The sequence below is a fragment of the Diplodia corticola genome, assembly GCF_001883845.1.
Source record: "Diplodia corticola strain CBS 112549 chromosome Unknown scaffold2, whole genome shotgun sequence".
Taxonomy (NCBI): Eukaryota; Fungi; Ascomycota; class Dothideomycetes; order Botryosphaeriales; family Botryosphaeriaceae; genus Diplodia; species Diplodia corticola.
The window spans coordinates 442,690-464,467 of record NW_017971481.1 but is presented as its reverse complement, the minus strand read 5'-3'; the positions used below and the strand labels follow the sequence as shown (position 1 = coordinate 464,467).

Genomic DNA, 21,778 nt, shown 5'->3' with positions numbered 1-21,778 from the left:
AAACGGTCGATCCAACTGCCTCGTAGGCGCAAATCCGCCACAACATGGACCGCGCACATGCAGCCGCTTCCGGCCGCATGCAGCCCATGTGCGAGCCCTTCCCAATACGCAAGAAACACGCTTTCACGCCACCCTCGAGCGATGGTTAGATTTGAGCACGGGAGATGGTCTTCCGATGCAAACCCTATTTCTGTCCTGTCCCTAGACCTTATCTCTGATACCCAACCCTGCCCGCTCACCGTGCGCTCCTCAAAAATCCCACCACACCAACGCAGTAGCCGCCTAAGCTGCCAAGCCGCTGTCTCTCCTTGCCCGCCTCCTCGCGCCATTCTGCCAGCGCCTCCACAACTCCCTCATCGCTTGTGATATCCTCCCCATGCAACCGCAAAAACACCGCCATCCATGCCTGAACCAGCTCGTAGTCGCGTTTCTGCCGCAGCCGTGCAGTGAGGGCTTGAATGAACGTCAAGAATTCATGCGACGGCGGCGTCTCCAAGGACCGGATTGCCAAGTCGGCTGCGCTTGGTGGCAGCGTTGACAAGTATGAGACCAAACCATCATACTCCTCAGACTCAAAGGCGTTCGCAAGGTGCCGACTGAACTCTGACTGGTGAGCCCCGGACTTGGAGATTCGTGATACGGGACCAGCCTTCGCTGCAGACTCTTGCTGCTCCACCCCAGCAATCGCACTATTAGCTGCTGGATTGGCCGCGCCATTGAGGCCTGGAAGGAAGAAGGGTGCCTTTTCAGGGGCTTTTGGCGCCTCTTTGGGCTTATTGCGCTCCCGGATCAGGTCCAGGTGGAGGAGGTTCTGCCATCTCGACTTGGGAACCAAGCTGAGGGTGGTGATGGACTCGCTCAGTTGATCCATCGACGGAATACCAGCATCTTCTTCCTCCTCTTCCTCCTCCTCCTCTTCGGCGTAAGCTGCGGATACGATGTTCTCGCCACCTTCGCCCGACGCTGTTGGCGCGTCGACCTCAGCAATCTCATCATCTGAGATGTGTCTGGTAGGAACATGCGTGAACAGGGTCTTGTTTGTCCAGATATTGACGCCAACATTGTCTTCCTGGGCGACAGCAAGATACTCGCCTGTCGCAGACATACCCAGCGAGGTGCATTTACTGCGCAACTTCATCGCGTCAATCATGTGTCCCGTAGGCAGATCCCAAACGCGAATGATGGAGTCAGCCGAAGCCGCAATAATCCAGCGTCCGTCGTTCGAAAACGTAAAGTCGTTGATCTGGCCTTGGCAACCGAAAAGCTCTCTGACCAACTTCTTTGTCTCGATATCAACCACGCGTATGGAAGAATCCGAGCAGGCAAAGGCAATGAGATCGCTGGAGCTGTGGTAGCGTAGGCTGTTGATAGTAACCATAGGATACCAATCGATCTCGTGCAGCAATTGGCCGTTGGAGAAGTCCCAGAACTATCATTGTTAGCGAGACGATACTTCGCAGCTGGAGCAACATATTCTTACCTTGACTTTGCCATCGTCGCCACAGCTGACAACGGTACGATTTAGGCTGTCCACGGCAATACCGGTGACTGCCTTGGTGTGCTTGCCCTGACCCCTTGCGAATTTTTTCGGCTTTGCTTCCACCTCCATCGACTCCTCTTCTTCCAGTTGCTGCAGTTTCAAACGCTTGGCCTGCTGTGGGGTTAGTCTTGCAGGGAATCGCTGACGATGGATGCCCGATTGTAAGTTAAACATATCCAGGCCACCTGCTTGGGATCCGACGAGGGCGAATGTACCGCAGGGAGAGATGGCCACACTCGTTACCGGTGTCCCGTCGCCCGTGTCAAACGCCCATCGGCCGGCCTTCTTCTTGCCCCAGAACCATGTCCTTGCCGTCTTGCTGTCCTCATGAGCGGTGACCATACTCTCCCAACCAGTAAGGCCATTTGCCTCTGAACCCCCAGTTGCACCCTTGCCCTTGCTAGGATGATTCCAAATGGCATTAACTCCTGGGACTGCTCCCATACCGCCGTCACGGTTCAGAGAGCATGCCATGTGGGTAATCTTCGGAGCCCTCAAATCTTCAATGGATAGGCTGCTGTCCAAAGCTGCAAGGCCCTCGCTTAGAATACCCATCTTCTTGGCCTTCTTGCGGATATTGCCCTGGCTGAGCTCCGTGCTTTGGCCGTCACGTCGCAAGCTCCAGCCCCACAGTGTCCGATCGTTACTGGCGCTTACAAGCCACTTGCCACCGGCATCAGCGCCATCAGCGTCTGAAGGGAGGAACTGTAAGGTTGACACGGGCGCGGCGTGTCCACTGCGTGAGTGGAGGATCCGAGGAACAGGTGAAAAAGGAGTCTGGTCAAAAATCCACGTTTTCAAGGAATTGTCGAGACCGCTGGTGACAACGACAGCTTGGCCAGCCAAGAATTCAATCTTGCTGATGCCGCCAGCCACTCCACCGGCCGCAATGGACGGCGGAGCATGGGCGCCTCGTAGCACACCCATTTTCCTACCGCCCCCGTTCAAGTCCCAAAAAACCACATCGCCAGTGTGCTTCGAGGCTGTCGCCATAACACCATCCTTCCGGCCATCCTCTCCCGCACCTTGTCCGTCCGTCCGGAAAGAGATCGAAGTTACTGGGGTCTTTCTCGACGATCCGGTGTTCACAGTGAGTACCTCCTTGTCGGCACGAATGTCGTGAATGACGACGGGACCGCTGCTGTATGCTATGGCCACGAGCGATAAGACAGGAGTTGGCTGCATGGCGGTTACATGGCCGTACTCGGCGGCAGCGGGCAGAATCGTGTAGAGCAGCCTGCCAGTGTTGATGTTCCAGATTTCGACGCTTCCATCTTGTCTGCCAGCAAGAAGCTTGTTCAGGTAGGTGGGCATGTTACAGACCCCGCCAGTGAGTAAGCTGCCCGCGCTTCCAGAACGCGGCGCGATGAGGGTGGTATAGTGCTCCAGAGTCGCAGACTTCCATACATCGATTCTCGTGGTACCACAGCCGATGACCCATGCGCCAAATACTAGAAGCTGCTTGATGTTCTCGTCCCAGCCGTTGGGCGTTTCGAGCTCGGCCACTTTCTTGCCGCGCTTGAATAGCCACACACCTCTGGAAGCTTGTTTCTCGTTCCCTCCCCATGCCGCCAGGATCTTGTCTTTCCATGCCGTCGTTGCTGTAATAAGCTCCGGGGTTTGCGGTCTCGTAATAAAGACAAGGTTGAGGCCCCTGCGCAGATCGTAGGTTTGCAGGCTTCGGCCGACGGAGGTGGTGATTTGGAAAGTGGTCTTGCCAAGCGGAATGGAGGTAAACGGGACATCGGTAGGCGAGATCAGACCTACGGTCTGCGTGGGTTAGCAATTTTCCTCGGAGAGCAAACTGGTGTATACCGGCTCATACTCGGAATGGCGCGAAGAGCCTCGATTTGGTCGGGCGCGGTTTGCCCTCGGGATGGGCTTTGCTAGCATTGAGCTTCTTGCGCTTGACGACGCGGCCGTCGGCGACTTGGGTATTCGTAACAGTCGCGGGCATCTTGGTTGGGCTACGCAGGCAGAGCGCGTCGCGGCGAGTGAGGCTTGCGGTTCGAAAAATTCTGGACTAGCTCGCGGGATCTGCAGGGCGTCGGCGGCTAAGCAGGGGTGCAATAGTCGTGGCCGCACATCAATCGCCGACTCCACCCAGGCTCTGCTCTCTGTGGGCGGCACTCACGACAGCATCAGCACTCGCGCCACCAGTGTTGGCGCACCATTGGCTTGGCCAAGAGGAGAAGCCGCGCTCGTGCCCACCCTGACGCATCCCGCAGTCCGCCAAGCTCCCGCCGCGTCTCCGTTGCTGCGCATCTCCGCGCTGCGTGATCAGCCTGGATGGGATCTACGCCAATGGCTCTGCCGTGCGCGCACGAAGCAGCTCGAGACAGCTGCCTGGACCCGACAAGCACCTCGATCGTCGCGGGGGTGGCAGTGCCACCAGCACAAGCTGCCGACTGGAGACACGTGCTGTATGAAGTCATGTTGGAGAGTGCCAGGCAGCCGGGACGTTCCAGATGATGGCGCTGGCGGCGGTGGTGGCTGCCGGGGATGGCCGCTCGGCGACAGCCAGTCATTCCAGCACGCCGTCCGAGAGAGAGAGCAGTGCTGCCTGTCGAGGCCCGAGAGCGCGGGCGTGGGGTTGCGGGAGGGCGGCGCTAGGAAGGGCACGCGACGGCGGCAACGACAAACCGAGTGCTGCCCCGGCCAAGTGCGCCCGCTAAACGTCATTTCTTGCCGAGCCTGAGGCATGCGTGCAGCACTTGCAGCGCGTCCGTCCTCCCACGAAAAGCAGATCCTCGAACCGCCACGTTCTGCGCGTCACATCGGTTCAGCCACCCCATATGGACGAGTCTCTAACGCGCACGGCTAGTGCTGAGAGCACCAGATCGCGCCATGGATCGCATTCGCTGTCTGGCGCCTCGTCGCCCTTGGCCAACCGCAAGAGTCGCTCTGCCGACCCTGGTACCAGCCTGGGAGACGTAGACCGTGCCAGCATATCTATGCCTCCGCCGAACCCCAAGCCTACTGCCCGCCAGCAGCACGACCGCAGACCCTCCAAGGCCTCCGACAGCTTGGTCGCCGCCTCCCTAGCCCTCGACCAGCCCGACTCCCAGAACACGTCCGCAATCGACGATGACCCAACACCTACTGTCGCCTCCGCCGCGGACAAAGAGTCCAACCGGATGTCTTTCTCGTCCCTCTACTCGCTGGGCTCGCAAATATACAACAACGCCCGCAGCTCCGGCGGTCCCAGCTCTGTTGCGGGCAGTGAGCCGGATGGTATGTCGAGTACTGCCCAGCCCGCCCACTGTACAGGCTAACGTCGTCGAAGCAAAGTCTGACGGTCCTTCCCATGGAGCAACGACGCAGACTTCATCCTTCTCGGTCACGACTTCAAGCCACAACAACGGCCCCTCGCCATCGCAGCTGCTTTCTCCCCGCGACCAGAGCACCGATCCCAATTCCGTCCCGGCCCCCTCTGTGAACGGCCATCCCATCCACACCCAGTCCGCCCCGCTTCTCCAGCATCGTCGCTCGCGCAGCCGAACGCATCATCCTGCTAGGCGAACAAGTCAACATGGCTCCAGTGTCGGTGGCAGCGGAAGTCCTGCCAGTGAACGCAGTTGCGCTGCAAGCAAGGAGAACGAGCCCAGAAAACCGCCTATTGGTATCATCGGAGTGTGTGCCATGGATACAAAAGCACGAAGCAAGCCTAGCCGAAACATTCTCAACAGACTCATCGCCAACCAGGATTTCGAGGTCATCATCTTTGGAGACAAGGTCATTCTAGACGAAGAGGTGGAGAATTGGCCCATCTGCGACTTCCTCATATCCTTCTTCTCCGACGGATTCCCCCTTGACAAGGCCGTCGCTTATGCTAAGCTCAGGAAGCCGTTCTGTGTCAACGATCTGCCTATGCAGACCGTCCTCTGGGACCGTCGTATATGCTTGAAGATTCTGGACAAGCTGAACGTGCCGACCCCGAAGAGAGTAGAAGTCAATCGTGACGGCGGTCCAACACTCCCCTCTGCTGAGCTGGCGAGCATCATGTTCGAGAAAACTGGAGTGAAATTGGAAGGTGCACCGGATGGCACTGGAGGTGGCGTCAAGCCACCGCAGAGTGTCGAAATGCTGGAGGACAACGACGTCATCCGCGTGGATGGCGTTGAGCTCCGGAAGCCCTTTGTTGAGAAGCCGACCAGTGGTGAAGATCACAATATCCATATCTTCTTCCCAAAGAGTGCGGGCGGAGGTGGCCGCCGCCTTTTCAGGAAGGTCAACAACAAGAGTTCAGAAGCAGACGATAGCCTGGAGGTCCCGCGAGCCATCACCGACCCGGAAAGTAGCTACATTTACGAGCAATTTCTCCGGGTAGAGAATGCTGAGGATGTCAAGGCCTATACCGTTGGCCCCGACTTTTGTCATGCCGAAACCAGGAAATCTCCCGTCGTTGACGGTGTCGTAAAGCGCAATCCTAACGGCAAAGAAATCCGCTACGTCACTGGTTTGACCAAGGAAGAAGTCGCGATGGCCGCCAGGATTGCCGAGGGGTTTGGCCAGCGTGTTTGCGGTTTCGACTTGCTTCGCACCGGTGACAAAAGCTTCGTCATTGATGTGAATGGTTGGAGTTTTGTCAAGGACAATAACGACTATTATGACAAATGCGCGAGCATCCTCAAACAGATGTTCATCCAACAGAAGCAGCGTCGTACTGTCGCTCCGCCACCTCAACAGCCAGCCAGCGAAAGCGACGAAATACCTCCCCCCGACAAGCCAGGCCACTCGAGAAAAAACACACACAGTGGCCACAGTGGCCACAGGGCTCAGCTCAAATCTATACTCAAATCCCCGAGTATGTCACGTATCGCGCACCACGTGGCTGGTCACCATAGTCATGGCTCGGGCTCACCTGAGCTTTCATCTACTACCACCCCGATCACGTCTCCGCCAAGTCTTGAAAAGGCTGCGCAGACTTCATCGCCTGCCCCTGACATGCTTCCACCTCCCGCTGTTGCAGACGTTACCTCGCATCCCAAGACCGAGGCCGAGGAGCCGGCTGTGCCTCCACCAAAGCCGGCGTCCAAGGCCCAATGGAAGCTGAAGGGCATGGTTTCCGTTATCCGACACGCCGATAGGACGCCGAAACAGAAGATCAAGTACAGCTTTCACACGAAGCCTTTCATCGATCTACTTAAGGGGCACCAGGAGGAAGTTCTGCTGACTGGCGAGGCTGCACTTCAGAGCGTTCAGAATGCAGTCACCAGCGCTTTTGCGGAAGGCGAGGAGGACAGTGACAAGCTCATGAGCTTGAGAAATGCGTTGAATAAACGCATTGGATGGCCTGGAACCAAGGTCCAAATCAAACCCATGTTCCGCAAGCGCAAGAAGGAGGAGATGCCACCGGAGTTGCTGGCCGAGATGCCTTCGGAGAGCGAGACCGAGAAAGCACATGAAGTTCTGAACGGGGAGGATAAGCCTCCTACGGATCCTGAAAAGCTAAAGGCTTGGAGAGAGAAGAGAAGTGACTCTCTCTCGGGCATAACTCTTTCACGGATTGCCGCTGCAGAAAACAATCTGATCCTCGACAAGCTCCAACTGATCATCAAATGGGGCGGTGAGCCCACTCACTCTGCTCGTTACCAGGCTCACGACCTCGGTGAGAACCTTAGAAACGACATGCTTCTCATGAACCGGGATGCTCTGGATGACGTCCGCGTCTACAGTAGTTCTGAGCGGCGTTCAACCACAAGCGCTCAAATTTTCGCAACCACTTTCTTGAATCAACAGGAGCTGTCACCGGAATTCATCGCTGTTCGGAAGGACCTTCTGGATGATTCTAACGCTGCCAAAGATGAGATGGACAAAGTCAAGAAGAAGTTGAAGATCCTTCTGCGGCAGGGCAACAAAGCTCCACCGCAATTTGCTTGGCCTGACAACATGCCGGAGCCGTTCATCGTCGTCCGTCGCGTTGTTGAACTAATGAAGTTCCACCGCAAAGTTATGCGGCATAACTTCACCAAGTTGCGGAGCAATGCAGCATCGTCATTGGTTGCTGTCGCGAAGGGCACTGCTGCGGACACGTCCAACGGAGGAGGCTCCGCGGTGGCAAACACGTCCGCCAACGTTACGAACATCCAGGCCCGGTGGTGCAGCGGTGAAGACCCCGAGCTATTTAGGGAGAGGTGGGAGAAGCTTTTCAAGGAGTTCTGCGATGAGGAGAAGGTGGATCCCAGCAAGATCTCCGAGTTGTACGATACCATGAAGTTCGATGCTCTTCATAACCGGCAGTTCCTCGAATGGGTCTTCACGCCTGATAGCAGCCTGCTGGAGGAGGACACGCTCGAAGAGACGGCTATTGGGAGCAGTAACACAGCAAGCGCCAAGTCTACTCAGCCGCCCAGCCCGTCAGAACCCATGCATGATCCACCCAAGGAGCAGCCTCAGCACGATAAGGGAAGTATATCCCATCGTATCGGCTTCAGACGCCGGTCCGAAGCCGCCTCGGCATTCAATAACCGGTCAAAGGAACAGTCCCCCGCGCCCGAGTCGTACTTCAACCTCTTCGAGGGTGTCGGCAACGGCTCACTGCCCTCCAAGGTCAAGACCGACGCCCGCCTGGAGCGTCTGCGCGAGCTGTACAAGCTTTGCAAGGTGCTCTTCGACTACATCGGGCCGCAGGAGTACGGCATCACGGATGCGGAGAAGCTGGAGATCGGGCTTCTGACGTCGCTGCCGCTGCTGAAGGAGATCGTCAAGGATCTAGAGGAGGTCCAGGCGTCGGAGGATCCCAAGTCATTCTTTTATTTCACCAAGGAGTCGCACATTTATACGCTGCTCAACTGCATTCTCGAGGGCGGCATCCAGACCAAGATCAAGCGCAACGCCATCCCCGAGCTCGACTACCTCTCCCAGATCTGCTTCGAGCTTTTCGAGTCACAAAACTCGACGAGCGCCGACGAGCCGAGCAGCTTCAACTACAGCATCCGCATCTCGCTCAGCCCGGGTTGCCACACGTTCGACCCGCTCGACGTGCAGCTCGACTCAAAGCACTGCATCGGCATTGCCCAGCGCCGCAGCCTCACTAGCCACCACGACTGGATGCAGGTCATCGAGACGCTGCGCGACAAGTTCCACACGGTCAAACTGCCCAAGAGCTTCATCGCCATCAATCTCAGTGAGAAGGTGCCGCAGGCCTTCGGCATGAAGTCGGACAAAGACTCGGCCGAGCTTTTGGCGGACAGGGCTGAGGACGTGGAGGGGGAGGTGAGGGAGCAGCTGGAAGAGAAGCTCGAGGAGGTTGAACAGAAGCTGGGGGAGGCGGAGGAGGTTTTGGAGAAGCAGGCGGTCACACCGCCGGAGCAACAGCAGGAGCAGGAGGTGCAGCAGACATAGAGATTTGGGAGAAGCTTGGTTCTTGTAGAGCGTTGGTATATCACCGTCTTTCCTTTCTACCTCTCAAGTCTCGCGAGAGTATGGGACATTGCTCCTCTATCTCGACGTCTGATTGTAGGCATCACTGTCGTTAACGTGAATGTGGCATAACGGCGCACATGTAGATGACATTCTGTATAGGACAAGCATGCGGCTCAACGTAATAGAGCAATAGAATCACGAGTAATAGTATGGTGCAAGCGAGTGTTGGTTTTATTGCTGTTTGAATGAAGGTGCAAGGCCAAACATCGCTAAAGTCCACCTGGAATCAGTCAGTGCGAGCTCAGTCGGAGGCCATAGAAGACAGCACCTGCCCACTTGGCATATGAGTTCCCACGAAGTCTTCCGCTGCGGTTGGCGAGCCTTGTTCCGCTGTCGGCAACGCAAGCCTCAGCGCTCGGTATCTCGCGCGCTGCGAGGTTCAGCTCGTAAAGTATTCGCTGGTAAGTAACCGCGTATATACCAACGCATGAAAGGCGCTGATTCAACAGATAGTGAGGCGAACTTTAGATAGATATGGAGAAAACTATCACAGTCAAAGCTTAAGCAGATAATTGGATCAGCTCAGTGCAGTCTCTCGATTTTCCTCATACCAATTCTGGGATGGTGTGTCAATTCCTGAACCGCGCTGATGGCTTGAAGTCTCCGAGGTTACCTGATCGGGTATAGCGTGCTCAAACAATGCAAACATAGAGCACCATCTCACACTCCCTCAGCAGTACCACCGCGGTACAATTCTTACAGTTTAGCGCTGATCTAAAAAGTTGTTCATGAATTCATGCCGATGGCCTGCCTGTAGATGTTAAACGCACCACTATTATTCTCTCCACATAATTTGCAGCCTGAGTCTTACGCATACGATATTGGTTCAATATCTCGCATCCATATCGTCCAGATCCACCTCATCTTCTGATTCCTCCTGCACCTCCTCTCCAGCAATCCCAGACTCAGGCTTTGCCAGCCTCTTGCCGTGTTGCTCTGCTGCTTGCGCACCTCCACTGCCGTCTTCCCCGCCAAAGGCGCCCAGACTCTTGGCTTGTTCTTCTGTCAACTCCACAACCATCGGTGCGAACTCTCCAGCCTCGTCGTCCTCATCGAACCGCGTCCCAACATCCATCTCGACCTGCTCGCCGTCCTCAAGCTCTAGCATGCCCCTCCTGACGAACGAATCATCCAACTGCCAGCCGTATTCACCCCTCAGGAAATCCTCCAACTCGTCCAGCTCATCCACGACATCCGACTTGCCCTTGCCCTCTAGCTCCTCCAACCCCTTCCTGAACCTCCTCAGAAGCCGCTTCAGTAACGACCCACCCTCATCGTTTAAATCGAAAAGCATGGTCTCCGTGTCCTGGCAATGCTGCAGCTGCAATCTCAAGAGCCGCAAAAACCTGCAGTAAAAACCCGCCCTCTGCACGACCGCCTTCTTACACGTCAGCAGCAGCTCCAGCAGTCTCTTCCACTGCTCCAAGCAGCTGTTGTTGTTCAGGGTCAGCACCATCAGGAACGCGAACTGCAGCTCCCCCAGCACCTCTTCCTCCCTCCCCCCGCAAACCCGCTCCACAAGCTCCCCCAGCGCCCACGACCGATCCTGCGCCGCCTCAGTGCGCTCCCTCCCCGTGACACCCTCACCCCACGTCATCTTCAAATCGACCGGCAACAGCTCCAACTCCTTCTCCGGCTGCCAGGCCGCCCCACCGCCGCCGTCGCCGCCGCCACCGCTACTGCCGCCACCACCATCCCGATCGTTCGACAACCCCGGTATGTCATCCGCATCCCTCGCCGCGCTGCTCGCGCTCGTCAAGCCCCAGTGCTGCTGACCTCCAGCCCCCCCACCGCCCCCGAGCACCCTGTCCAACAACCCCTCCCCGATCGCATCCGTCAGCGCCCGCCAATCCAGCTCCTTGTCGCCCTCGTCGCCGGCGTCCCTGCTCGCGCTCTGCCGGTACGGCGTCAGGCCGTCGCGCCAGATGGCGCCCAGGTTCGCGCGCCAGCGCAGCACCTCGGCCGGGTCCGACTCCGGGACGAGCTCTTCGTCCCGGGCGTCCCACTTCTTGACGAACAGGTCGGGCGAACGGCAGCTGGAACCGGAGGTGGAGGTGATGGATTGCGTAGTACTGCTCGTCTCTTCGACGTCGTTGACGCGGAACCAGGCGCCGTGGCGGACCGAGAGCGAGGTGGTGCTGCTGGTGAAGACAAAGTGCCAGCCGCCGGGGAGGTCCTTGATGCCCTTGAAGCGGGGCGTCGTGGTGAAGGAGAGCAGGTCGATGCCGCCCAGGGCGCCGGCTGGCACGAGGAGGAGGATGCAGGGTGTGGCATCCATGTTGAGTCTTTTTTTCTTTTGAGCTCTTGGTGTGGATCAATAGAGACGCTCTCTCTTCCACTGTGCGTGCTTCGGGATGAAAAGGATATGGTTTGATTGGCGCGGGCGGGGAATGTTGCCACAAGAGACGGCCAGCGAGAGTTGGGAACAGGGTGGAGTTTATTGCATGGCGCAAAAGCTTGAGTCGCAGCGGTGAAAGGGCGCAGAACCCCGACCTCCTCGGAGGTGGTGAGTAAGCTCCTCCTTGTAGCACTTGCCAGAAATGGACGGCGCTTTCCGTGGTTGGTGAGTTTTCTAGCAAATGTCCATGCGATGTTCGGAGGAAGGCGTGGGTGACGTCGGACCTGGCGTCTGCAATCTGAAGACCCTGCATCTGCGCTGAGTCGAAAGTTGTTGCCGCTAAACAATCTCCAACCCGGCTGATCACCATTCATTGTCTGGTCACAAAACCGATCATTGCTTGAAATTTAACCATTTATTATTATTATTGCTGATAATCAAACACAGCACCTCCAAGTGTCTTTGAGAACAAGGCTCTCGACGCTTCGAGAGCGAAGTAAAGATATGTAGGGAGTCAAAACCACAAAACGAAACATAGAATTCGTTCAGTTTTCTCAGACAGTCCCACCATGGCTACACCGCACACAGACCTGATTGATTATGCGAATGATTGGTCTGCATGAAGTGCAGCGGTAATCTCCCTCAATACCAGGAACCGCTTTCAGCTAGAAGAGACTGTGCGGGCAGAAAATTTGAGGTTGCCAGAAGGCGGCGAGTGTCACAAAGTGCAATGTGGGCAAGGGGGATGATTCGTGATCCTTACATTCCTTTTTTGCTGCCTAAACGTCGGGTGAACTGGCGAGTGCACGTGAGAAATGATCTGATGGTCAATTCAATGTGACAAGCCGAAAAAGTGAGGACCAGGCAATAAAAGCCGTTCCTCTCGTAGTTGTCATCAGCCCCATAGACCTCGAACGCACACCCATAACCACCAGCACCAAATCAGAGACGACGACCACGGCGACCACCCTTTCTGCGGGTAGAGTCCGAGGGGGTGGGGGTGACGTCCTCGATGCGGCCGATCTTCATGCCAGCACGGGCAAGGGCGCGGAGAGCAGACTGGGCACCGGGACCAGGGGTCTTGGTGCCGTTACCACCAGTGGCCCTGATCTTGACGTGAAGGGCAGTGATGCCGAGCTCCTTGCAGCGGGTAGCGACGTCCTGAGCAGCCAACATGGCAGCGTAGGGGGAGGACTCGTCACGGCTGCCGTCTTGTTAGCACCCTCTTCCTACCAGACCAGGAGAAGCTAGACATACTCAGCCTTGACCTTCATGCCACCGGTGACACGGGAGATGGTTTCACGACCCGACAGATCAGTGACGTGGACGAAGGTCTAGAAACTACAGATTAGTGCCAGTTCTGGGTGGTTCCAACATGCCTGAGCGCGAAAGTCCATCATGGGTCCTCTGCCCGATTTCTTTCTGAATGCCTCAGTTTGCGCGGCTGTACATCTTCACGCCAAGACAGACGAGCTGTCGCGTGTTGATGGCCACGTGCCTCGCTGGTGGGGCATAGCACCCTCCTGGAAGGTTTCCAGTCGGGGGTGGGCCGCGCACACCGTTGATGACATCCCACATCCGCGCGTTCACTGCGCTTGAAACCAGCTCTTGCGCATCACTCGCGTTCGAGTGGCTTCCCATTGCGAAATTGCGTCCCCATCGCCAGCGTTTCCTCCTCTTCATCCAGCGGCGCAGATAACAGGCCGAGCAGAGTTACCCCAGATGGACTTTCGGCCAGGGCAGAGAAGATTGCATGGATTGTGCACTCACATCGTTGAAGGAGGCGAAGATACGGGCAACGCCGAAGACGCTACGAGGCAAAGTCAGTGCAAATTCAACGACGCCTCACGAGCCGATGCAACTTACAGCTCGCCCTCACGGACGTTGGGTCCGAGCTGGACGTTCTCCTGGGGAGCGCGGGCGACCTTCTTGGGGGGCATGGCGTCGGTTTTTGGGGTGATGACGGGATGGGTTGATTGTCAAAGGTCGCGGATGGTCGTCGCGAAAAGAGGGAAGGGAAGGGACGGGCAGCTCGTTTTTCGCGCGGTGTGGGCTGCCAAGATTTTTTGCGGCCCGGCGTTGCGCCGACTGGCGCTTCGCTTCGCGTCTGCGCAGGCCTTTTCTCGACCGACTTCGCCGGCCCTCCACCTTTCTTTCTTTTTTCCTCATCCTGCGCTGCGCGACTGAGAATGTCCGCTGCGCCCACCTGAGACTGCAATTCGCCTGGCTTTGACGACGAGCTTTTCGAATCACTCAACAGCACTTGAGCACCCGACTTTGCGTTACCGGCACTGCGACGCGCACCTGCTTGCAACCATGGCGGACTCAGAGAAGGCGATCGGCATCATTGGTATGGGCGATATGGGAAAGCTGTATGCGACGAGGATCAGCGATGCTGGTTGGAGGTAAGTATCTCGTGTCTCGAGAAGGGCCTGTAGGCCGGACCTGCAAGGTAAGCATGCTTCCTCCTTCACTCCCTTTCCTTGCAATGATGACTTGAGTGCATTTGGCTCGAGTATGGCTTTTCGTAGCAACCGTTCGGCCATTCTGGTCTGGAAGCTGCGGGAGGTCATCGATGATGTAACATCTCAGCTACCTTTTTCTTTATTTGTCTGAACCGCAAACACACTTTTCCAACCCGTCGCAATCGTCTGGTGAAGCAGCTTTGCTAACGTACCAAAAGTCTCCACAGATGACCGTTCGAATGATGTGACATGCCCGTCTGATTGATCCTGCGCAGGGTCAACGCCTGCGATGCGCCGAGCAAGTACGAAGAGTTGAAGGAGTTGTACGCCGGACACGTATGGCACACATTTTGTACTTATTCAGAGCATACCAAGAGCAGCTGGCTGAGGCTCGCGCTAGAACAATATACACATATACCCGGACGGCCATCTCGTCTCCAGATGCAGTGACTACATCATCTACAGCGTGCCAGCTGAGGCCATCGACAGTGTCGTAGCCAAGTACGGTCCATGTATGCGTTATATGACCACCTGAAACCATGCATCATTGTACAATCTCTGATCTTTTTGTTCCTCGATCACAGCTACCAAACTGGGCGCCATTGTCGGCGGGCAAACGTCGTGCAAAGCCCCCGAAATCGCTGCTTTCGAGAAACACCTGCCGCCAGACGTCGAAATCGTGCCCGTCCACTCGCTGCACGGGCCGGGCGTAGACCCCAAAGGCCAGCCGCTCGTTCTGATCCAGCACCGGGCCTCGACCGCGTCCTTTGCGCTGGTCGAGCGCATCCTGGCCTGCCTGCAATCCAAGCACGTCTACCTCACGGCTGCCGAGCACGACCGCATCACGGCCGACACGCAGGCCGTGACGCACGCCGCCTTCCTGTCCATGGGCGCGGCGTGGCACGCCAACGCGCAGTTCCCGTGGGAGATGCCGCGCTACGTCGGCGGCATCGAAAACGTCAAGATCAACGTGACGCTGCGCATCTACAGCAACAAGTGGCACGTCTACGCTGGCCTCGCCATCCTCAACCCCTACGCCCGCCGCCAGATCCGCCAGTACGCCGAGAGCGTCACAGAGCTCTTCAAGCTCATGCTGGCCGGGCACAAGGACGAGCTCCGCGCCAGGATCTACACGGCTGCGAAGGCCGTGTTCCGCGGCGACGGGGGCGATGAGGATCTGCTGCTCAAAGACGAGGTGCTGGATCGGTTCAGCCTGGGCGAGAAGCCGCCGGAACGGGTCAAGAACAACCATTTGAGCTTGCTGGCTATGGTGGACTGTTGGTGGAAGCTGGGTATCGTGCCGTACGATCATATGATTTGCTCGACGCCAGTGCGTTCTCCCTAATCCGTCATACGAGAACTTCGTGCTTGCTGATGTGCCGAAACAGCTCTTCCGTCTCTGGCTGGGGATCACAGAATACCTCTTCCGCAAACCTGAGTTGCTGGAAGAGGTGATCGAGACGGCCATCCACGACAATACCTTCCGAGCGGATGACCTGGAGTTCACGTTCGCTGCTAGAGTACGTCAACCTTCTTCTTCCTTTGGTGATTTACAGAAGCTTACACAGCGAACCACCAGGATTGGAGTGATCGCGTGAGTTTGGGTCACATGGACGCGTACCGTGAAAAGTTTGAGCACATCCAGACTTTCTTCGAACCTCGTTTCCCGGAGGCGAAGAGGGTGGGTAATGAGATGATCAAAACGATTTTGGCGAAAACCACGAAGTCCTAGAAATGATTTTATTGGGGGTCTATTAGGTGGTGATTCCCGTCGAGCTGAAGACATCCGGTCTGCCAAGGTGGTCGCCTCATTGCTCTGATCCTACATGCATTCCATAATGAAGCCAATCATGGGTATTGTGGTCGTTTTTTTGTGCTCCCCAAACGTGTCTGGCGCTCAAACATCGTGAACGCCTTTTTGCCATGCAAACGCCTTCTGTGCTCAAGTGAACATCATTTCACTCAGAGATGCGCATAAACCTGCCGTGCACTCGTGCGAGACTCAGGTATCCCTGTCTTGTTCCTGGCGCTTAGTACTTCAGCGGCGGTAGCCGCGATCGTTGCGTCTCATGTTGTCAGAGTACAGGCGACCTTCACTCCTGCGGTTGTCCCAGCGATCATCACGCCTGGAATTGTCACGGCTACCGTTCTCTGGGAAGCCGTACCTACCCTCCTGATATTCAGGCTCCGCGCGCCTGGTGGACCTATCAGGCTCCCTCCTATCAAAGACATCTCTGTCAACCTCCATGCCATCACGGTCTTCAGCGGCCTTTGGAGGTTGGTGTCCGGAACGCTGGCCCGGCATGACGGGGCTAGGGCCGCTCTCCTTCATAAAGACGTAGAGGAGCCTGCCATCAGCCTGTGCGGAGGGTGTCAGCAGTTAATCGTTCAAAGTATGTGATGCGTATGTACCTTGCGGTTGTTGAACATGGTGATAACGTTATCAGCACCGCTCTTCTCAGCAAATTGCATCTCAGCAATGACAGTAGGATGAGAACTGGTAAGCCTGCATCCCAGCATCTCTCCACCAATGGGAGTCATGACAGCCTCAATGTCCGCAGCAGTGGTGCCAGGTGCGAAGTTGCTTGCGACAACAGTCCAGCCGGTGGGCTGGGCGGCGCCACGAATGTTGATGCCAGGTGCGCCCTTGGTCTGGCTGGTCGGGTTGTGCGAGCCATTGGATGGCGGGTCCTGGCGGAGCTCCTGGTACAGGCGATTACCGCGCTCGAGGCGTGAGGCAGACTGGGTGCGAGGGAGCTGAGCGAAACGGGGTGCGCGTGGGTTGTTCATATGGTGGAGGTCATGGCCCCAGCGAGTGTTGTTGATGTTTGGCTTCGGGATGGCAGAAGAGCGCTGTCGCACAGGGCCAAGTCGGTCAGCAATCTTCGGATACGGGAGTCGGCCGATGGCTCAGCACACCTTTGTCACGCCCATGCGGCTAGCCAAACTGCCTCCAGCGGCGGGAGCGGCCTTGCGGTTGTTGTAGTTGTTGTTCAGAGCAGCGGCGCCCGGAGCGCTCTTCCTGCGACCGGAGCCCAATATCTCGTTCGCGAGAGCCTCTCTCTTCTGCTGGTCACGGCCTTTGTGAGGTTGCGGGTGGTTAGCTTCGAGAAAAGAGGATAGGAGGCGGAAGCGCGCGCGTACCGCGTTGGATGATGGCGTCGAAGGAGACGGACTGGTCCTTGGTGGGGGCCATTGCTGCGGTTGCGGGTGGAAGGGAAAGCGGAGGTAGAAGCAGTGGCAATCGGGCAGGCGAGCGCGGAGCCTTTGCGAGCGTCGGAGGACCAGCTTGCGGGAGGCGAGCGGACAAGAAATGCGGAGGATGAACGGAGGTCGGTGACGCTTTTCTGGCCGCACAGGCCACGGCGCGCGCCAAGCTTCCGCGACGCGACGCCAATCCCAGCGACGCTCCGGCTGCGCCTCGCCCTTGCAACCCCGTCACTCCTCAACCTGCTGCCCTCTGGCCGCTGACCGATCAAGCACTACGCACCGGAGCTATCTCCTCATGGGATGATGGGCATAAGATGGGTGGCTTTGTCTGATCTAAGGCGCGACTGACATCGAAGGAGACTAAACTGCAGGCAGCCTATCGAGTACATAACAATCAGCTCTTGGCCCGCCCTGCACGTTCACCAAGGCGGTCAAAATATGGCGAGGATGTTTGGAGGACTGGCCACTCCACCGGGCACGTTGCAGACCTTGCTGGTCAGGAAGAATGACCAGCGCTTCTCCCTCGCACAGTGCTCTGCCAATGCCTCGAGGTCAAACAATTCGCCGATCGGACAGCCCCAACCAGCAAGCAAAACCTCATGCAACATATAATCTGCCTGACTCGCTGTGTCCCTTGTCAGCCTGTCTTCCTCAAGACTAGTGAAACAACATACGCCAGCATTCAAACGACGGTTGGTCACCTGCCACCGCCGAGAAGTTCTCCCAGATCCATTGCAGCACCTCTTCACTTTGTTCCACTCCCGCGAATGAGGGTGGCATGGCTTTCGACAACGTAGAAAGTTCGGATTTGTCCATGGCGTTGTATGCGGCAAGGTAGCCTTTTCGGTGTCAGCCTACAATCCACTTCTGAAGGGAAATATACAAGCACTACCAGAGCGGATAATGAGAATGTCTCCGAACTTGATGTCCACTCCCTGATCTCTTGCCACCGCTTGAAGCTGAACCAAAGGTATGGAGCCTGTTTTGAAGGGCTCATGGCTGATATTGTTTGCGAGCCGCCAGTTATGCCAGTCAAGGAGAATGCCGCGGCCGACGATACCTTTCTCGGACCATGCTAGCCAGTGACACTTATCATCCCCATTTACAGAGCCAAGAAAAAAAAACTCACCGTGTATGCCATTCACATTTGTTGCGTTTTCCCCATGTATGTCCTCAAGGGTCACTCCGTTGTAGAATTTCTGCTCTTTCTGATACGCAAAGTGACGGAGACCGTCCCCTTGGCTATGGCTTAGCGTTCGACTTGAGATCCTTGAGGTTTCATACGAACACTGGCTACTGCATTGTGTGTTGAATGTCCACACATCATCATTGACGATGCGAGGAGGCTTTTGGTATACGTTCTTGTGGAATACTTGGCGGCCGAAGAATGGAACTTCGCCTTGCGCGTCCAGTGGCCAGTCGAGAGAGATCCTAAAACACATGGGAATCATTTCCTTTCCCGCGGAGTGGGGGGAAGAGTTGGGAGGCTCCTGGTGAGCTCAGCTTCCGGGCAATGGCTGGAAATGCTCACCTTGTCCCGGTTTTGATTTCCTTCGCCGCTTCTAGAACAACCTCGTCCGTCAACCGATTAAGGAAACCAAGCTCGTCATTATCGCCATACCTGGCTAGAGTCAACAGCAGTCCAGTCCAGCTTGCATGCTGTGCGACTTACAGTCCCCATGCTGAGTGGTGAGGATCGCCCTCTCGAAGGGGCAGGTCAGAAAATTTCGGGATCTTACTCATCCTCACAGATCACCTTATTGCTGTTGATATGGTAAAATACCTACCATGAACTGGGGACCGCGAGTTAATGAGGGGCAAAGGCTTAACCCCACTCTGACCTGCAACCGAGGTTCTGCCAGCCTGGGGATCAAGACAAACACTTCAAGCCTGAAGCAACCATTTCTGATGTTGGATGTGTTTGTTGTTACTTTCTGGATTGTAAGCAACGAGTTGATGCTTGGGGATAATCTATGAAACGCATATTTTGCCGTTATAACCAATAAAGCTTAGGGAACCTCAATTCCTTTCGAGGACACGGCGCCCATGATTGGCACGAATACACGGCCGTATGCGATTCTGCACAATACGAGGGTTTAGGCGAGGTCAGAGCCTGCTGTTCCACCTACGCTCGGCGGCATCCTCGCGCATTCGTCGTGTCCGCGGAAGAATCATGGAATCTGCAGAGGATGCGAACCTAGTGCCGCCGCCCCACGACGAAGTCGAGGGAGCGGTGGAGCCACTCCACGAACTTGGTGCAGGTGAGCTGGTCGTTTCTACCCAAATGGATCTGCGGTACGAAGAAGTGCCCGAGGACGAAGTCCCAGAGGACGAAGTCCCAGATGCGGAGGTGGACTTAGGTAGAGGGCCATAGCCATACCAGTACGGTAATCCGTGCAAGGTTCTGTAGCACATGTGAAGTTTAGAATCTTTAGAGTGTGGAAGAGCCTATGGCTTGATAACAGAGATTACAGAGCTTGATGTTACAGAATCAAGAGTTGCAAGAAGAGTAAGGACATATGGCGTTGGGAATGGCCAGATAGCACTGTTTTAAATGGCCGCTGGAAGGTCTTCTGTTGCCACGAAACCCTCTTGGGGCTCTTTGCTGGATACGGACACGTGCCGACATGATGACATGCACATTCGCTATTGGACGCCTTGACTGCACGTTTACACGTTGTTGACAAGCGGTGCATCTGAATCGATCCGTTGATCTCGTCCTGTAAGATCGGCCAAGGGTACTGAGATCCACGTCATCAGATGCGATGGCGCAACCAGTGACTTCTCTGGCAAAGGCGTCGAAGGCCGTTTCCGATGTGGGATGTCATGCCTGAGGCAACAACGGCGGAGCGACTTCGGCAGTGCAAGCTCCACGAAGCTCTTCACCCACCAACGCGTCGCAACGACCAAGGGCGCCACTCTCTCATGGATCCCTATGTCTCTCCTGCGGGAAGCGCAACGATGCCTAGCTAACCAGGCTGCGCGCAAGAGCCTCAATGCCTTCATCACCTTGCCCGACAGCGCCGCCGTGCTGCACCAAGTCCAGCGCGCCGAGTCGCAGCCCATACAGCGTACGATTTCCCAATCTCCCCGCTCTGCATGTCCAACGCTTCTGACACCTTGCCTCAGCCGCGTCTGCGCTCAATGGCCGCCTCGTGGCCGTCAAAGACAACATCTGCACGACCGACAACCCCACGACCTGCGCCTCGGCCATCCTCCGCACCTTCACCTCGCCCTACGATGCGACGGTGGTCCAGCGGCTGCGCGGCGCCGGCGCCGTGGTGGCGGGCAAGACGAACCTCGATGAGTTCGGCATGGGTTCACACAACCTGAACTCGCACTTCGGACCCGTTTCGCAGCTGCAGCAGGGCGAGAGCGTGTCGGCGGGCGGTAGCTCCGGCGGCAGCGCCGTAGCCGTGGCTACCGAGCAATGTTGGGTGTATGTCCTCCCATCATGAGACTCAAATATGGCGAGGCTGACCGTTGGTCGCGTCAACAGAGCCCTAGGCACGGATACAGGTGGCTCGGTCAGGCTGCCGGCGGCATACACTGGCATCGTTGGTTTCAAGCCGTCCTATGGTCTGGTGTCGAGATGGGGCGTAGTCGCATACGCCAATTCCCTCGACACTGTCGGCGTTCTGGCAAGGAACACTCAGGACGCCAGAGAAGTCTTCAGTACGTCTTGAATCATCGCTATCGCCGCCTATCGTTGCGCAACTGACACGACCAACCACCCGACAGACGCCATCAACCACCACGACCCTCTCGACCCAACCAGCCTCCCCCCAAGCACACGCTCACGCCTCCCCCGCACTTTCCCCAACCGCGACCGTCCCCTCCGCATCGGTGTCCCCACCGACTATAACATCACCGAACTCCACCCCGCCGTCCGCGCCACCTGGACACGCACCCTCACCCACCTCCAATCACTCGGCCACGCCATCGTCCCCACCACGCTCCCCACCACCCACCAAGCGCTGTCCGCGTACTACGTCCTGGCGCCGGCCGAGGCATCATCCAACCTGGCCAAGTACGACGGCGTGCGGTACGGCACGCGAGCGGAAGGCGCGGACGGGAACGGCGCCAACGACGTGCTTTTCAGCAAGACGCGCGGCGCCGGTTTCGGCGACGAGGTCAAGCGGCGCATCGTGCTCGGTGCGTATGCGCTGTCTGCCGCGGCCATGGACAATTACTTCATCCAAGCGCAGCGTGTGAGGAGGCTGGTGCAGAGGGATTTCGATCGGTGTTTCCGCAGGGGGAATCCGCTGCTGTCGGAGGTGGAGGAGGAGAAGGAGGAGGATGTCGGTGCTGCCGACGAAGATGCGAGGGTGGACGTCTTGGTTTGTCCGACGGCGCCGGCGTTGCCGCCGAGGGTGGAGGCGTTGAAGGAGGCGGAGCCGGTGGACGCGTACATGAATGATGTTTTCACTGTGCCGGCGAGCTTGGCGGGGCTGCCGGCCATGAGTGTGCCGGTGAGGGGTGAGGAGGAGCGTAAGGTGGGGATGCAGGTCATTGCGCAGTATGGATGCGATGAGCAGGTGTTCGAAGTTGCGGAGATGATTGAAGGGCTGTAGCGAAGTGGTAGAAGAAGAAGTCACCATTTTCAGACACAAGAGAACGCAAAAAAGATTTCTTTTCAATGGCCTTTGAATTCTCTCCATCTAGCCATGCCATGACGGCGGCTTTGACTCTGCATCCGTCCGGATGGCTTCGATACTATTGTACATGCTGATGCAATACGTTGTTGGCTCAGCTTCCATTAGGCATGCCGATGATCCATCGCGTCGTGAAGAAAAA

At 56.9% G+C, this 21,778-nt stretch overlaps 9 protein-coding genes across 9 annotated transcripts; 4 read left to right on the top strand and 5 right to left on the bottom strand.

Moving 5' to 3' along the window:
- Positions 1 to 235: 235 nt before the first annotated feature.
- Positions 236 to 3,497, bottom strand: BKCO1_2000158 (wd domain-containing protein; the record flags this gene model as incomplete). Its single annotated transcript, XM_020272350.1, has 3 exons — positions 236 to 1,429; positions 1,481 to 3,310; positions 3,366 to 3,497. The coding sequence occupies 3 exons, from the start codon at positions 3,495 to 3,497 to the stop codon at positions 236 to 238; spliced, it is 3,156 nt and encodes a 1,051-aa protein (XP_020134734.1).
- An 838-nt stretch (positions 3,498 to 4,335) lies between these two features.
- Positions 4,336 to 8,887, top strand: BKCO1_2000157 (uncharacterized protein; the record flags this gene model as incomplete). The annotated part of the gene is made up of 2 exons (XM_020272349.1): positions 4,336 to 4,774; positions 4,827 to 8,887. 2 exons carry the CDS (start codon positions 4,336 to 4,338, stop codon positions 8,885 to 8,887), a joined length of 4,500 nt encoding a protein of 1,499 aa, XP_020134725.1.
- Positions 8,888 to 9,794: 907 nt separating this feature from the next.
- BKCO1_2000156 (aar2 family protein) lies at positions 9,795 to 11,246 on the bottom strand (the record flags this gene model as incomplete). The annotated part of the gene is made up of 1 exon (XM_020272348.1): positions 9,795 to 11,246. One exon carries the CDS (start codon positions 11,244 to 11,246, stop codon positions 9,795 to 9,797), a length of 1,452 nt encoding a protein of 483 aa, XP_020134726.1.
- A 1,002-nt stretch (positions 11,247 to 12,248) lies between these two features.
- Positions 12,249 to 13,246, bottom strand: BKCO1_2000155 (40s ribosomal protein s14; the record flags this gene model as incomplete). The annotated part of the gene is made up of 4 exons (XM_020272347.1): positions 12,249 to 12,510; positions 12,564 to 12,640; positions 13,077 to 13,116; positions 13,173 to 13,246. The coding sequence occupies 4 exons, from the start codon at positions 13,244 to 13,246 to the stop codon at positions 12,249 to 12,251; spliced, it is 453 nt and encodes a 150-aa protein (XP_020134727.1).
- A 376-nt stretch (positions 13,247 to 13,622) lies between these two features.
- BKCO1_2000154 (prephenate dehydrogenase) lies at positions 13,623 to 15,503 on the top strand (the record flags this gene model as incomplete). Its single annotated transcript, XM_020272346.1, has 6 exons — positions 13,623 to 13,711; positions 14,047 to 14,107; positions 14,172 to 14,283; positions 14,356 to 15,101; positions 15,160 to 15,291; positions 15,351 to 15,503. 6 exons carry the CDS (start codon positions 13,623 to 13,625, stop codon positions 15,501 to 15,503), a joined length of 1,293 nt encoding a protein of 430 aa, XP_020134728.1.
- Positions 15,504 to 15,809: 306 nt separating this feature from the next.
- On the bottom strand, positions 15,810 to 16,967 carry BKCO1_2000153 (nucleotide-binding alpha-beta plait; the record flags this gene model as incomplete). Its single annotated transcript, XM_020272345.1, has 4 exons — positions 15,810 to 16,130; positions 16,184 to 16,624; positions 16,691 to 16,851; positions 16,916 to 16,967. 4 exons carry the CDS (start codon positions 16,965 to 16,967, stop codon positions 15,810 to 15,812), a joined length of 975 nt encoding a protein of 324 aa, XP_020134729.1.
- A 445-nt stretch (positions 16,968 to 17,412) lies between these two features.
- On the bottom strand, positions 17,413 to 18,724 carry BKCO1_2000152 (major facilitator superfamily; the record flags this gene model as incomplete). Its single annotated transcript, XM_020272344.1, has 7 exons — positions 17,413 to 17,606; positions 17,656 to 17,820; positions 17,874 to 18,056; positions 18,111 to 18,218; positions 18,270 to 18,412; positions 18,513 to 18,602; positions 18,654 to 18,724. The coding sequence occupies 7 exons, from the start codon at positions 18,722 to 18,724 to the stop codon at positions 17,413 to 17,415; spliced, it is 954 nt and encodes a 317-aa protein (XP_020134730.1).
- A 430-nt stretch (positions 18,725 to 19,154) lies between these two features.
- Positions 19,155 to 19,355, top strand: BKCO1_2000151 (uncharacterized protein; the record flags this gene model as incomplete). Its single annotated transcript, XM_020272343.1, has 1 exon — positions 19,155 to 19,355. One exon carries the CDS (start codon positions 19,155 to 19,157, stop codon positions 19,353 to 19,355), a length of 201 nt encoding a protein of 66 aa, XP_020134731.1.
- A 561-nt stretch (positions 19,356 to 19,916) lies between these two features.
- On the top strand, positions 19,917 to 21,555 carry BKCO1_2000150 (glutamyl-trna amidotransferase; the record flags this gene model as incomplete). Its single annotated transcript, XM_020272342.1, has 4 exons — positions 19,917 to 20,052; positions 20,111 to 20,420; positions 20,481 to 20,656; positions 20,723 to 21,555. The coding sequence occupies 4 exons, from the start codon at positions 19,917 to 19,919 to the stop codon at positions 21,553 to 21,555; spliced, it is 1,455 nt and encodes a 484-aa protein (XP_020134732.1).
- Positions 21,556 to 21,778: the final 223 nt, after the last annotated feature.